The sequence below is a fragment of the Akebia trifoliata genome, chromosome 12, assembly GCF_017979445.1.
Source record: "Akebia trifoliata isolate Shusen 1 chromosome 12, ASM1797944v1, whole genome shotgun sequence".
Lineage (NCBI taxonomy): Eukaryota > Viridiplantae > Streptophyta > Magnoliopsida > Ranunculales > Lardizabalaceae > Akebia > Akebia trifoliata.
The window spans coordinates 6,028,020-6,041,823 of NC_141386.1; the positions used below are offsets into that span (position 1 = coordinate 6,028,020).

General features: G+C 32.1%; 1 protein-coding gene and 1 non-coding gene across 2 annotated transcripts; both read left to right on the forward strand.

Annotated features, from left to right (window-relative positions):
* Window positions 1-3,428: 3,428 nt before the first annotated feature.
* Window positions 3,429-7,564, forward strand: LOC147388786 (NDR1/HIN1-like protein 2). The gene is made up of 3 exons (XM_086419017.1): window positions 3,429-4,658; window positions 6,581-6,766; window positions 6,995-7,564. Exons 1-3 carry the CDS (start codon window positions 4,194-4,196, stop codon window positions 7,271-7,273), a joined length of 930 nt encoding a protein of 309 aa, XP_086275143.1. The 5' UTR covers window positions 3,429-4,193; the 3' UTR covers window positions 7,274-7,564.
* Window positions 7,565-7,908: 344 nt separating this feature from the next.
* Window positions 7,909-7,991, forward strand: LOC147388787 (small nucleolar RNA Z43). Its single transcript, XR_015171078.1, has one exon. It is a non-coding gene; the product is annotated as a small nucleolar RNA Z43 (small nucleolar RNA).
* Window positions 7,992-13,804: the final 5,813 nt, after the last annotated feature.

The following is a 13,804-nucleotide window of genomic DNA, read 5'->3' on the forward strand; positions in this document are numbered from 1 at the left end:
TTCTTCTTAGGTTTTCCAACCGCGATTCCAATCAATTTTGATGATTTTTTTTTTATCGTGAATGACAAATGAAAATGATATACTTCTAATTTTGAACATTTAAATGCATTTTTTAATCTATTCGATGATTTATTGAGATTTAGAACTTTTTTTTATAATGTCAAGCTCACCACTTTTTATTTATTATCGAGTTCAACATTTTTATTGTTGAGCTCACCAATTTTAATTTCGAGCTTACCGATTTTTATTGTTGAACTCAACAATAAAAATGTTGGACCCCAAAAATAAAAAGTGGTGAGCTCGACATTGATAAGATCCATCGATTTTTAGTTTTTAAATTTTTTCGACTAAAATACATGGAAAGATCAACTAAAAACTTGACATAACAACTTTTGTGGATGATTTCAAATCAAAAGAACTATCCTTGATCAACTTTTATCTACAAACGAAGTACAAAATTGAAAAAAAATTCCTACCAGCCTGTTTGGATTGACTTTTTCAAGTACTTTTGACTCTTACAGGGAGTCAGAAGTAATTTATGTGTATTTGGATGGTTAATTACTTTACAAAACTACTCTACCTAGGAGTCGAAAATAGGTTTTTGGGCGGAGCACCAAAATAGGTACTTCTCAAAAACAAAATTGTGGGGAGCACTTCAACTCCAAAAAAACAACGGCTTTGGGACAAATATGCCCCTTGAAAATTTAAGAAATTACATCCAATGTCCCCGATCAAATCTCTCTTCTTCTTTCTCTTACTTAACACACAACAACATGTTTGATCTGTTCTGCAGCATACATTTGGAGTAGCTTCTGCTACTGCAATTTCTGCTTCATCTTCAGATTTCACAAGCTCTTCCTAGAAACCCTTGATTTTTTTTTCTCAAATCCCTTATCTTCAAGCTCTTCCCAGAAAACCCAACCCTTGAAACAGATGGACAACGTAAGGATGATGATATCTTCTTCTCTGTTGGCAAGGTGGACCAGATTTAGGGAAAAAAATGGTTGATTCAATTTCTTAACTATGTTCTTGATCAATTTTCTCCACGAAACAAAAGCTGGTCTCTCCATGTCTAAGCTCCACAGTAAATCTCTGCCTGTCCTTGGTTGTAGAGACGGATGGAACGAAAGAGGAAGAAATCCTGGATGAGCTATCTACACCTCCACCGATTATCTCTTCCTCTTCCTTCATGAAATCGAATGGGTTCTAGCTAGGGCAGTGAAATTGGATTCTCTGTAAATAGCATTCACAGTCTCTCTCTCTAAAAAAAATTTATTGTAATTTCTGGAATGATTTTTCTTTCTAAAACTAATCTCTCACACACATACACACACAAATTGAAGGACCTTTGATTGTGTGAATCATCCTCAAATTTGGTCATTCTTTTTGTCGTGGAAGAACCTTTTTTGGGCGAGAGTTGCAAGTGCAACCTCTTCACTTCTGTGTTGAAACTTTGATGCATCTACTAGCTATGATTTGCATGGTGTAAGTTGGACCTCTGCTGCATCTACTAGCCATGATTTGGCTAGATCAAACCCTTTATTGTAACGTAAGCATTAACCTCTGTTTGGGTAGATTTGATTATTATTGAGGTATTTTTTTTTATTTATTGTTGTTGCTTGGTAAAAGATAAGACAAACTCTTGTTTGGAGATTTGCTATCGGTTTAGGTGTTTGAGAAGAAGACAAACCATTGTTGGTGGTATTGCCTTTATTGTGTATGATGGCAGAATACAATTAAACAATGATGACAGACCATTTGCTATTGGTTTAGGTGTTTAGGAAGAAGACAAGCCATTATTGGTTGTGTTACATTTATTGTGTGTGGTGGCAGCATACAATTAATCAATGGCTAAACCAATTAATGTCATTAAAATCAAATTAGTTGGGAATTTTTTTTCATGTAATCCTACAATATTTGTCATCTCATGATTAGAAAGGAACTACGGGGATATACATATTTCTTATATGATAGCTGTCATGTTTTTATATAAGTTTTATTTTTCATATGTCCAATATTTTGGGGAGATTTTGTTAAATTTTTTTTTTTTTTTTTAAAGAGAAGTACATTTTGAGTTTTAAAATGATATTATAATATTTTTATTGAATAAAAACAGTAACTATTACTTTTTTGAAGCATAAGTTGTTAAGTTATAATGTTAAAAACAGTAATTGTTATATATAAATGCATTTTCATCATATTAACAGAATCCAGAATAGCTCTCAAACACAAAATTCTGTCAGAAGTATTTCTCAGAAGTTGCATTCAAACATACAACACGTATCCAACTACTTCAAACAGTATTTCAAAAAGTACTTCTAGGAGTACTTCTTGCTCTTTTATCCACACGGGCACTTTTTTACATACATCTTCAAAATGCTTGAAAATCCCATGAAAATAGCTTCTTATTCATTATCAAATCCTTTCCATCAAAATCGAGTCTCCAAACTTGACTAGGATGTCGAAAATCTAATTTTTTTGGGATAAAAATGGTGAGTTCGAATGATAAGGGTAGTTTCAATATTTCAATCGTAAAAGATGTGTGGAGTGGGATTCACCGTTTCAAGGACTGATTGGAAATAAAAGTTTTTCTAAATGGACTATAAAGAGAAGTTCTAAAATTCAAAGACTAATTAGAAAAAATCCCTCCACCAAAGTCCTTTAAATACTTTTTTTAAAAATTTACTAATTAGATCATCAAATTACCCTCCTAAAATTAGGGGTATCTGAAAGAAAATTCTAAATTAGGATCCCTCAAATTAATTTTCCATCCTTTTAGATTAGGGCGGCAGAATTTCAATCAATAATCATAGCGATGTGACATTACTACATTATTATAATTTGAATGGAAACTATAAGTGATTTTATTATAAATTTGATTTTGTCATTGTAACACTCATTTAATTAATATGTAATTTTACAATAAAATGAATCTATATTATATACTATGGTCTGGTAATCTCACCAACATTATTATATTCTTATTTTAAAAAATTATTTTAATAATTAAAATTCTAAAATTTTAAATTAAACCGCTATTTTATTTTAGAGTTGCGTGTAGACAATCACAAATGCATTTTAATCGTATCTCGATGAAAAGGATTTATAGTTAATTATACATCACGTCAGCAATATTTTATTTTAAGAAAATCTTAGGGGACTATGTTTTTTTTTACTGTGTTGATGTGATAGTCATGGATATTTTCCCTCGAGATATGAGTAAAAAGAATCTACGGTTATATGTGCACTTCCACTTCCAAAATGTGAGAATCGCAGTAAATCATAGTGTGAGCACAGCATTACTCTTTATTTTATGTCCAAAATTTTTGGTGTGCGTGGTAGAGAATTATTCTCCAATAATCAAATTATCTCTGAAGGGGGGCAACTGCCGACACTAGCTTGAGAAACTACAGCTGTGTGGTTCGGAGAAAGGCTTGTAAGTAGGTTCGGATGATACGAGCCTGAGACCTAACTGTTAACAAGTGCTTGTCGGCTTGTCGCTCTCTGCTCATGTGCTCAGTAAATTGACTGTTGGTTGGTTCAGTTCGGCTTCAGAGGCGCTCGAAACCAAAGCTTCTACTCGAGAGAGAGAGAGAGAGAGAGAGAGAGAGAGAGAGAGAGTTCTCGAAATCCATGGAACATTGGAATTGTGTCATCTGGTGAAGGTTTTGAGAATCGATTCGATCGAGCAAGTTGTTACAATCTTCTGTAAAATTTGAAATCTTTGTTTCTTCGAAACTTTCTGCAACTAGTTTAGTTGGATTCTTCGAATTCTGAGTGTTTCTTTGAGATATTTCAGATCTTTGATCAAAGTCTTACTCTTTTTTTTCTTTGTGGAAGTTGCGGAAACGTTTTACACTTTGAATTTTTTGAAATTTTAGGTTTCGATTTGGAGCTCGAAAAGAATTAGAAGCTTTAATTGTATTTTTGGAGGAAAGTTTTTCGTTTAATAGAAGAATTGAAGGATTCGTGCGATTTCTTGAGAAATTACATTGATTAGAAGCTTTAATTGTATTTTCTAGCGTAAGAAATTGTTCAAAACTTCATCTTTCGATAATTCTCTTATTTTTCTTGTAAATTCAAGGGATTGAGAAGCTTCAAGACTTTGATCCCTTTCGAATTTATAAGAATTTTAGTAGAAATCTTTGAATGCTTGATAGTAATTCACCAATTCAGTGTTCTAAGCGTTAAAAATGATGCACGCTAAGTCTGAATCTGATGTTACCAGTTTAGCCCCATCATCGCCTTCGAGGTCTCCGAAAAGGCCAGTTTACTATGTACAGAGCCCTTCACGGGACTCTCACGATGGCGATAAGTCTTCTTCGATGCAGGCGACTCCAGTATACAATAGTCCAATGGAGTCACCTTCACATCCTTCTTATGGACGCCATTCTAGGACTTCGTCTGCGAGTAGGTTTTCGGGGACATTTAGGTTTTCTTCAGGCCAGAAAGGGAATCGCAAGAGAAACGATAAGGGTTGGCCCGAGTGCAATGTGATCGCAGAAGAAGGGTCATACGATGATTTTGACGGTTCAAGCGGACTTTCACGGCGTTGCCAAGCCGTTGTTGCTCTATTGGTCTTTGTTCTGCTCTTCACCGTCTTTTCTCTTATAATCTGGGGTGCCAGCAGGCCTTACAAAGCAGAGATTGCTGTGAAGGTACAGATTTTACTAGCTATTGTTTATGCTTTTCTTTATTCCACATTTGGCTGAATTATAGGCAATTGTATAAGTTTATTTCCATGAAAATGTGTTTTATTGAGAAAAATTCAATCATAGAGGTATAATGGTCCAGAAATCACATAAATTGCTATGGAAAGTCTACTTTTGGCTGAATTGTAAGCAATTTTATAAGTTTCTATCAATGAAATGTGTTTGATTAAGATTTTTTTATTTTTTCTTTTGATGGGTTAGCTGGACTTGAACCGACAATCCCAAAGTTGCTTTGCAATGTGTCAAACCAACTGAGCTATGGGTCTAAGCCCATGAAAGTAAAATAGTCCACAAGTCACAGAAATCACAATGGAAAGGCTACTTTTAATTCAGCAATTTTATAAGTTTCTCTCCATGAAATGTGTTTGACTTTGGGGACATTTAGTAAGATTCAACGTAGAAAGGAGAAATGAAGGCTAGAATTTTAGTTTCAAGCCTTCAGATAGAAATGAATGGAGGACCAGGATTGGTTCAGCCAACCCCGGATCTTTGGTATAAGGCTTCAATAATGAAGATCAAATATATGTATAATCTATGCAAAATTAGTGTTTTTGTTCATTAGTATTTAATTGTGGACCTTTTGGGTCTTAATTAAGATTCATTTTTGGGATATGGCTAAAATGAAGATGCCACACACTAGTATGCAATTATCTATTGATATTGGGAAATATCATGGAGATCACAGAAGCATCGCTGAGGGAAAATAATCTTTATTGATGCAATCAAAATCTCAAATTTTCCACAGAGAAGCCACAATTAACTGAATTGTGTCTCTAGCAATTTCATCTTTTATATTATGGATAATTCCATCATTATCGGTAAACTAGTGGGAGAGAATTTGAGTTACAGATCAACTTTTTCATAAAGTTTAAACACATGTGTTATGAATTGTTTCTTCTGTATTTTGCTTTGAAAGAAGAGAATTGGGGACATATGAAGGCAAGTCATCAGTGTTCGTTTTGGCTTGGTGGAAGTCTAAAGGAATGAGTAAGGGAGTTAAGCACTGGAAGGAACGTGAAATGAGAAATATCATATAATTTGGTTACATTTTAGATGCTTTAGACCCCGAATGCACTATGATCTGCATTTTACTTCTACTCTTGTCGTTAGTGGTGTATAAATATTGGGTCATAAAGTGGCAAGCACAAAATAATTTTTTATGCTTTCTTCGGTTAGTTTATATGGTTTTTATTCATTTTTTTCTCTTTAAAATTTAATCCTATCCTTTTTTAGATGCATTGGTAAGAGTCCTCTGGCCCTTCTGGTTATTGGTGCTTGACCTTGGTTTGTCTCCTCGAACTGCAATACTCCATAACACCATTTTTCTGTAAACCCATGATATGTTTTCCCTTTTATTTTATTTTATGATAAGATGATATGTTGTCCCTTGCTAGGATTCAACTCAGAACTGGTCTTTTAGTTTTTCAAATTCCACTCAGCCAATTTCATAATTCTTTAAAACACGACAGTCCATTTCAATCAAAATTTGGACTTCATACTCTGAGACCAGCTAAACCAAGTCAACTCTAGTGATTCTTAGGTTGTTTTCTGCTACTTAGCTGTGTTGCTTTGCCTATCTTGTTCTGCGCTTATTTCTACTATGTCACAAATATCAAGGAGCTTATGTTTCTTGTTTGTGTTGAAAATCAAATGAACTAGATTTACATTGCAAGTATTGGATGCCACTATATTCTTTCTTTACCGCCTGCATTAGGATAAAAGATCCTGCAGAAATCAAGTATTTTATTGGTTTCTCCTTCCTTTCCATTTCAGAATTATCTTCCTTTTATTTTTTTCTCTGAATGCACTTTTTATTTTAAATTTTTATCTAGTACTGATTCATTTGAAGGAAAATGTTGTCATTGCAGAGCATGTCTGTAAATAATTTCTATTTCGGGGAGGGGTCTGACTTCACAGGGGTCCCAACCAAGATGCTGACGGTGAACTGTTCTTTGAAGATGAGTATATACAACCCTGCAACGTTTTTTGGCATCCATGTCAGCTCCACACCTGTCAATCTCATCTATTCTGAGGTTACAGTCGCAACTGGCCAGGTGAGAAATTTCTTTCCCATTTTTCAGTTCACAAAAAATGCTTTAAATATGCTACATCCAATATTGGAAATTTCTGATCCCACTCAGGAACTCAAGAAAATTATGGGCTTGAAGACAATGGTCACAGCATCATGAACATAATTACTCACGAGTTAATTATAGGATTTGATCACATCTCCTTCCTTTTTGTAATTGACCATGTCTTCATTTTCGTGCTTATGGTTGCAGTTGAAGAAATATTATCAACCTAGAAAAAGCCGCCGAACTGTATCAGTGATTCTAGAAGGGAATAAGGTTCCTTTGTATGGAGCTGGGGCGAGCTTAGCAGTCTCGGATAACAGTAGTGGAGTTCCGTTGAGGTTAGAATTCGGGATCCGATCACGAGGAAATGTGGTGGGGAAGCTAGTGAAGACTAAACACCGAAGACACATCACTTGCCCCGTGGTAGTGGACTCTGCCAACACCAAACCCATCAAGTTCAAAGATAATTCATGTAAATACGATTGAATTCCCTACACTGTGGGATCAAGCTGCAACATTGATCTTGAAATCGTAGATTCAGCCCAGGCTGGGTAGTGTTGACAAATTGGGTTTCTTGAAGCTCATCATCGTTAAAGGCGTAATCCCATATATCTGGGGTGGAGTAGACTGAAGGGTTTATCCAAAATCCAAATAGCTGTATAAGTGTGTATTTATTTGCATATATTGTTTGGTTTTTATGTTTTTTGCTTTGCTGCTACTGAATGCCATAAGGGTAATTTTTGTTGTTTATTTGAATGGTTTTATTAGTTTGTGTCATTTGTATTCCCAATATCTATGAAATGGACTTGGGCTGTACCTGGACCTGGACCTTACCCAACTTCAAGGTGGGCTGGAAATGAGGGCATAGAAGTCATTTTCTTAGCCCTAATCTTAGAAGCCTCTCTATAAATAACAGCGATAGGAGAAGCCACACACGAAGTATAGTTATCAGTCTAGGGTTTCAGTCTTTCTATTGTTACTTCACTGTTCAAAGAGTCTCTCAGTTTTGTTTGGTTTTTAAATTTATGAAAGAGTACAAAGGTAGGAGTGATTCAAAGGGTCTCTCTCAGTTTTATTTGGTTTTTTAAATTTATGAAAGAGTAGAAAGTAAGGCAGGAGTGAGACGATGACGATATTATTAAGGTCTCGTTCGTCGTAATGGGCGGAATACGCCTTGCCGACCATCCATACATATTCCGAGTCTCCACTCTCAAGCAATCTCTCCGCATTTCTTTTTCTCTTTTACTTTTACTCTCATGTTTTTCAAGATTTTTGGGTTAGTGATTATAAAACAAGCATGTCTGAAATTATTTGTGTTGAACAAACTAATCTTCTCTATGAGGCCAATCAATTTAGGATTTTGTTAACGTGTGCCCTAAATATACTTTGGAAATTGGATTTTGTACCGAAAATGCCCTTTGAAAAAAATTATTTTTTATCAGAATACCCTCCCATTCCAATTTCCAATATCAATCTCCTGTTTAATTCTTGAAAATTTTACAAATATTTTGTTTTTTTTTTTCAATGAAAGTATTGTTCTCCAATTAATTGAACATTCTGAATAATTCAAGTATTTTAAGTTTAAAAAAAAAATCCAATTTTTACGAATTTTACGACTTTTAAGAATTTTTATAAAGTTCTGTCAAAAATAAAAATCGTACCGTAACTTGTAAGTCAATTTTTAAATGGTCATGTTTCAAAATTTTGGAGGAATCTATCTTTTAGATGACAAATGCCCATTTTATCTTTAAAACAATAATGACATGGTTTTTTAGATTTATTAGATATTACGCCTTAATTTTTTAAATTAATGATTTGTCCTTTCACTTTGTTCTTCTTTTATAAATCAATGTATATGTCATATATTTTTCATTTATCGAATTTTGAATGAATTTTAGATCAGATTTTTGTAATTCAAAATCCAAAAAAACTTGATTTTTTTGTGCATTGAATTTTTATCGTATTCCGAATTACTAACAAGGGCCCTTAGGGCACATGTTAACAAGAGCCATCAATTTATTTTATTTTTGTTTGTTCATTAAGTATTTTGTATTTAGATTAATTATTTTCCAATTTGTTCATTGAGGTATTGTGTATTTGCTTTTAATCTATCAATTGAAAGAATCAGATATAGGCATATTCAACTTTGAATTTGTTCAACATTTATTGAATATATGGCGATATCCTTATTCTTTGAATAAGCAAATAGGAGCTGAATAATATTTGAATGATGTGAAAGCCCTCATTTTAGTTTCTATATATTTTTTTTCTCAAATCCAATCTTCTTGTAGTGATAATTTTTTATTTTCAAAATCAATCATCTTAAACCTTATGATTCTATCTATTCAAACTGTCAAAACTCAAGGCAAGTTAGGCATTTGGAAAATTAGAAAACAATGAAGTTTTGGATTAGTAAAATCAATGGTTTTCTATGATGGGGTTATCAAGTGAAAATGTTGGATTTAAAGAACTTGAAGATGACATATTTTGAGAGAACATCATAGGTTTTTGACTAAGGTTGAAGATGATGATGATGAAAGATTTCCATAGACGATAATCTTCACAAATCCTAAGTTGGAGAAATAATTGAAAATAAAAAAATAAAAAAAAATGCACAACTTATCTTAAATTCATTCATCTTCAATCTGTCAGTTTTCACCAGCCATCATAAACCTTCAAATCTTAGGGCAATGATGGAGGTTTGAGTAGAAATATCAATCATGGTTTCAAAACTCGTCTGAGACCGAGGCAATGGTTGGCTCGATATTAGGCACGGACAAGATGTATGGACAAGTCAACTTTTCAGACGAGATTTAAATCCCACATTCATTTTTCTCATTTTTGAACGAGATGCTTCAAATGTATCGAAAAACTTGTTCGAGACGACTCGATATCTGGTATGGACGAGACACGAAACCGAGTTTTAAAACCATGATATTAATAGTTTTATACAAAGGGGTTATTACATGGTTAAAAATAATGGATTTAAAGAATTTGAAAAATGACATTTTGAAAGAGAAATCATGGGTTTTTAGTTCAAAATGAGAGAGAGGTAGGTAGGTAGGTTTACTTGAATGATTCTCGGACAATGTGATTGTTTCCTTGTAAGCTTTAGTGACTTAAAATAAATGCCCTCATCTTCAACTTGTATAAGAAAAAATGTTGATTTTTTTCCAGACGCATTAATCTCCAATCCTACATTTTTCATCACAACAACATTTTTGATCTACAGCGACTGTTTATAACAACGAATAATTTTATCCGCCTCTATGTATATATTTATTGCAGCGGATACTTTTATCTGACTCTATAAATAAATTTTTTTGCAGGGGATAATTGTATCCGTCGCTATAGGGCTCCCCCTTTACCCTCGTTCTTCTTATTCAATCCATATAGCAGCGGAAACATATATCCACTACTAAAAAAACATTGTTTTTATATAAAAAGATTGGTTTAGTGAATTGTTTTTTATTAATTTAAAAAAAAAATTTTGAATATAGCAGTGGATTAGACTATCCGACACTAAAATAATCAAATTTTTTTTTTTTTTAAATTGAACATAACAGCAGATTAATCTATCCGCTACTATAAAAATTATTATTATTATTATTATTATTATTATTATTTGGGTTTAGTGGTTCTTTTTAGGGAAAATTATCAAAAAAACTTAATACAATAATTATTTAACAAAAAGAATCTAATTTATTAAAAATTACAAAAACAATAACAAATTGGCCATTCAATGGTCAATTTTTTTCTCTCTCCTCTTTCTCTTTCTCTTTTTGATTTTTTAAATAAAAAATTGAATTTTTTTAAAAATGAAATGGCCATTCAATGTCTGATTTTTTCTCTCTTTTATTTCTCTCTCTCTCTCTCTCTCTCCCTCTCTCTCTCTTTTATTTTTTAAATAAAAAAATTAAATTAAAAAAAAAATCGACCATTCAATGTCCGATTTTTTCTCTCTCCTCTTTCTTTCTCTCATCTTCTTCTCATATAATTATTTGTAAATGATAGGCTAAGAAACAAAAAAATTATCTTTTTAATGTTATTCGTGATGAGAAGAGAATTCCAAGAAAAAAATCGTAAAAATATATATATATATATATTTTTATGCGTGGTGTGCCGTTACAGAAAACGATTTTTTTTATTTTCATCTTTTTCTCATATAATTATTTGTAAGTGATACGTTTAGAAAAAAAAAATTGTTTTTTTTAATATTGTTCACGATGATGAGAGAATTACAAGAAAAAAATCGTAAAATTTTTTTTAAAAAAAAAGCATTTTTATGCGTGGTGTGGAGTTAGTAGAAAACAATTTTTTTATATTCTCATCTTCTTCTCATATAATTATTTGTAAGTGATACGTTAAGAAATAAAAAAAAAATTATTTTTTTAATGTTGTTCATGATGAGAAGAGAATTCTAAGAAAAAATTGAAAAAAAAAGTATTTTTATGCATGGTGTGCTGTTAGAAGAAAATGATTTTTTTTTTTTATCTTCTTCTCATATAATTATTTGTAAGTGATACGTTTAGAAACAAAAAAATTATATTTTTTAATGTTGTTCATGATAAGGAGAGAATTCCAAGAACAAAATCGCAAAAAAAAAAAAAAATAAATAAATAAAAATTAATTTTTTAATTTAAAATTTTTTTGATAAAGAGAACTCATAAAAATAAATTTTTTTTTTTAATTTTTTTAATTTTTATGATTTTTTTCTTGGAATTCTCTCCTCATCATGAAAAACATTAAAACATGTTTTTTTTTTGTTTCTAAACGTATCACTTACAAATAATTATATGAGAAGAGGATGAAAATAAAATAAAATAAAAAACATTTTCTACAAACAGCACACCACACATAAATATATTTAAAATTTTTTTTTTTTGTGTGATTTTTTTCTTGGAATTATCTCTTCATCATAAACAACATTAAAAAGAATAATTTTTTTGTTTCTTAACGTATCACTTACAAATAATTATATGAGAAGAAGATGAAAATATAAAATAAAATAAAAAATCGTTAGCGGATTAAAATATCCGTCACTACAAATCAATTTTTTTTAATTGAATATAGCAGCTGATTAGTATATCCGCCACTACAAAATCAATTTTTATTAATATAAAAATTATGTTTAGTAAGTTCTTGTCTTTATTAAAAAAAATTTTAAAATTAAAATAGCAGTGGATTAATATATCCGCCAGTGAAAAATTATTATTTTTTTAATATAAAAAGTTTTGTTTAATGAATTCTCTTTATCAAATTGTTTTTAAATTGAATATAACAGCGAACTAATATATCTTCCACTAAAAAAAATAAAATTTTAATTTGAATATAGCAGTGGATTATATTTGTCGCAGTTGTAGAACACAATTTGTTTTAAATAAAAAATTCGGTATAATGAGTGCTCTCTATCAATTTTTTTTAGATGAATATAGTAGCGGATTATATTTTCGCAGCTATAGAGTACATTTTTTTTTAATATAAAAAATTCGATTTAGTGAGTTCTCTCTGTCAAATTTTTTTTAAAAAAATTAAAAATAACAACGGATTATATTTGCCGCAGTGATAAAGTACAATTTTTTATATATAAAAAATTTGGTTTTGTGAGTTTTTCTATCAATTTTTTTTTAAAATTGAATATAACAGCGGATTATATTTTCCGCAACTATTACACTTTTGATATATACCGTCAGTTATAGCAGCAAATGGGTACTTCGGCTGTAGTATGATGCGTTTGATGTAACGGATAGTTTAATCCGCTGCTAAAAGGTCCCATTCATATGCAGCGGAAAAATCAATCCGTCTATAAAATTTCTACAACTTGACGCGTGGAAAAAGAAATTAATTCGAGAAGGAAAAAGAGGGCGCGAAATTCCTTTTCCCTCTTCTCTCCCATTCTCTCCCTCATTACTTCGTCTCTGTCACTCACTCTCTCTCTCTCTCTTTCTCGTTTTCATTGTCGTCTGTTGGTGCTTGTGAGATCACTTCGACAAGCTAGATTGCAACATCCAGTAAGATCTCTCTCTCTCTCTCTCTCTCTCTCTTTCTCTCATGGTTCGATCTTTTATTTATTTTGCAATTGATACTCTACAACCCATCCATTTCTATCTGATTCTTGAACATCCATGGATTCAACCACCCAATACGACTTAAATCTCAAACCCTAGAGTTCCATCGATTTCTTATTTAAGTTTCTTGTGCTAATTGTGATTTGTTAAACCTAGGTCTCTTTTTTGTTGTTGTTAATTATTTGAATTTGTCTATTGTGATTTGTTAAACCTAGATATCTTTGGATATCTGGGTTCCAAGGTAGCTCATTTGGTTGGTTGTTTTAGATAGAATCCTAACTATGGAAAACATCATTGTTCTGGGTATTACTTCTGAAAATTTATGCACTTTCTGAAACTAATAACGAATTTGTTAATCATTTGGTTCACCCTTGCAATTTAACTCATGAAGTGGGGGCTCATTTCAGTTCCCTATTCCACATGTTATGGTGCTGTCCCAGTTAGATATCATCTCTAATTTTGAAGATGGCACCTTTACCCTTTATGCCATAGAAGGATTTTATTGAATTTGCACCTTTTAGCTATGTGTAGACACCCCAATTTGAACGGGCCACTACTCGAAAAGGCCCAAAAATACAGATTTTCCAAATAAATTGGCCAACGGGCCTTAAGGGCCCAAGTCATTGAAAAGTGACATTTTGACCAAACCGAGACCCCTAAGACCTCTCAATGGTTTAGGAGGCCCACCAAAAGGACTCGGCCAACCTTACGCTTTCCCAATATTTACCGCTCCGCTTCCAAAAATTAAAAATGCCAAATTTTCGATAAATTTCACCAACGGGCCTAAAAAGCTCGATTCGCCAACACGTGACATTTTTTATCAAACTAATGATTGCAAAAATCTAAAAAAAATTAAAAAATTAAAAATGTGAGACTTGGGATTCCTACCCCTCCTCTACTACCACCGCTCCGCCTCCGAATCCGCAAAAAACCATAGGCTCACCTAAGG

What these genes read in the sequence shown, in the direction of transcription:
- LOC147388786 (XM_086419017.1), top strand. Translation starts at nt 4,194, where the DNA reads ATGATGCACGCTAAGTCTGAATCTGATGTTACCAGTTTAGCCCCATCA. An exon ending in AAGCAGAGATTGCTGTGAAG is followed by an intron (nt 4,659 to 6,580) that starts GTACAGATTTTA and finishes TTGTCATTGCAG; the next exon opens with AGCATGTCTGTAAATAATTT. An exon ending in TTACAGTCGCAACTGGCCAG is followed by an intron (nt 6,767 to 6,994) that starts GTGAGAAATTTC and finishes TTATGGTTGCAG; the next exon opens with TTGAAGAAATATTATCAACC.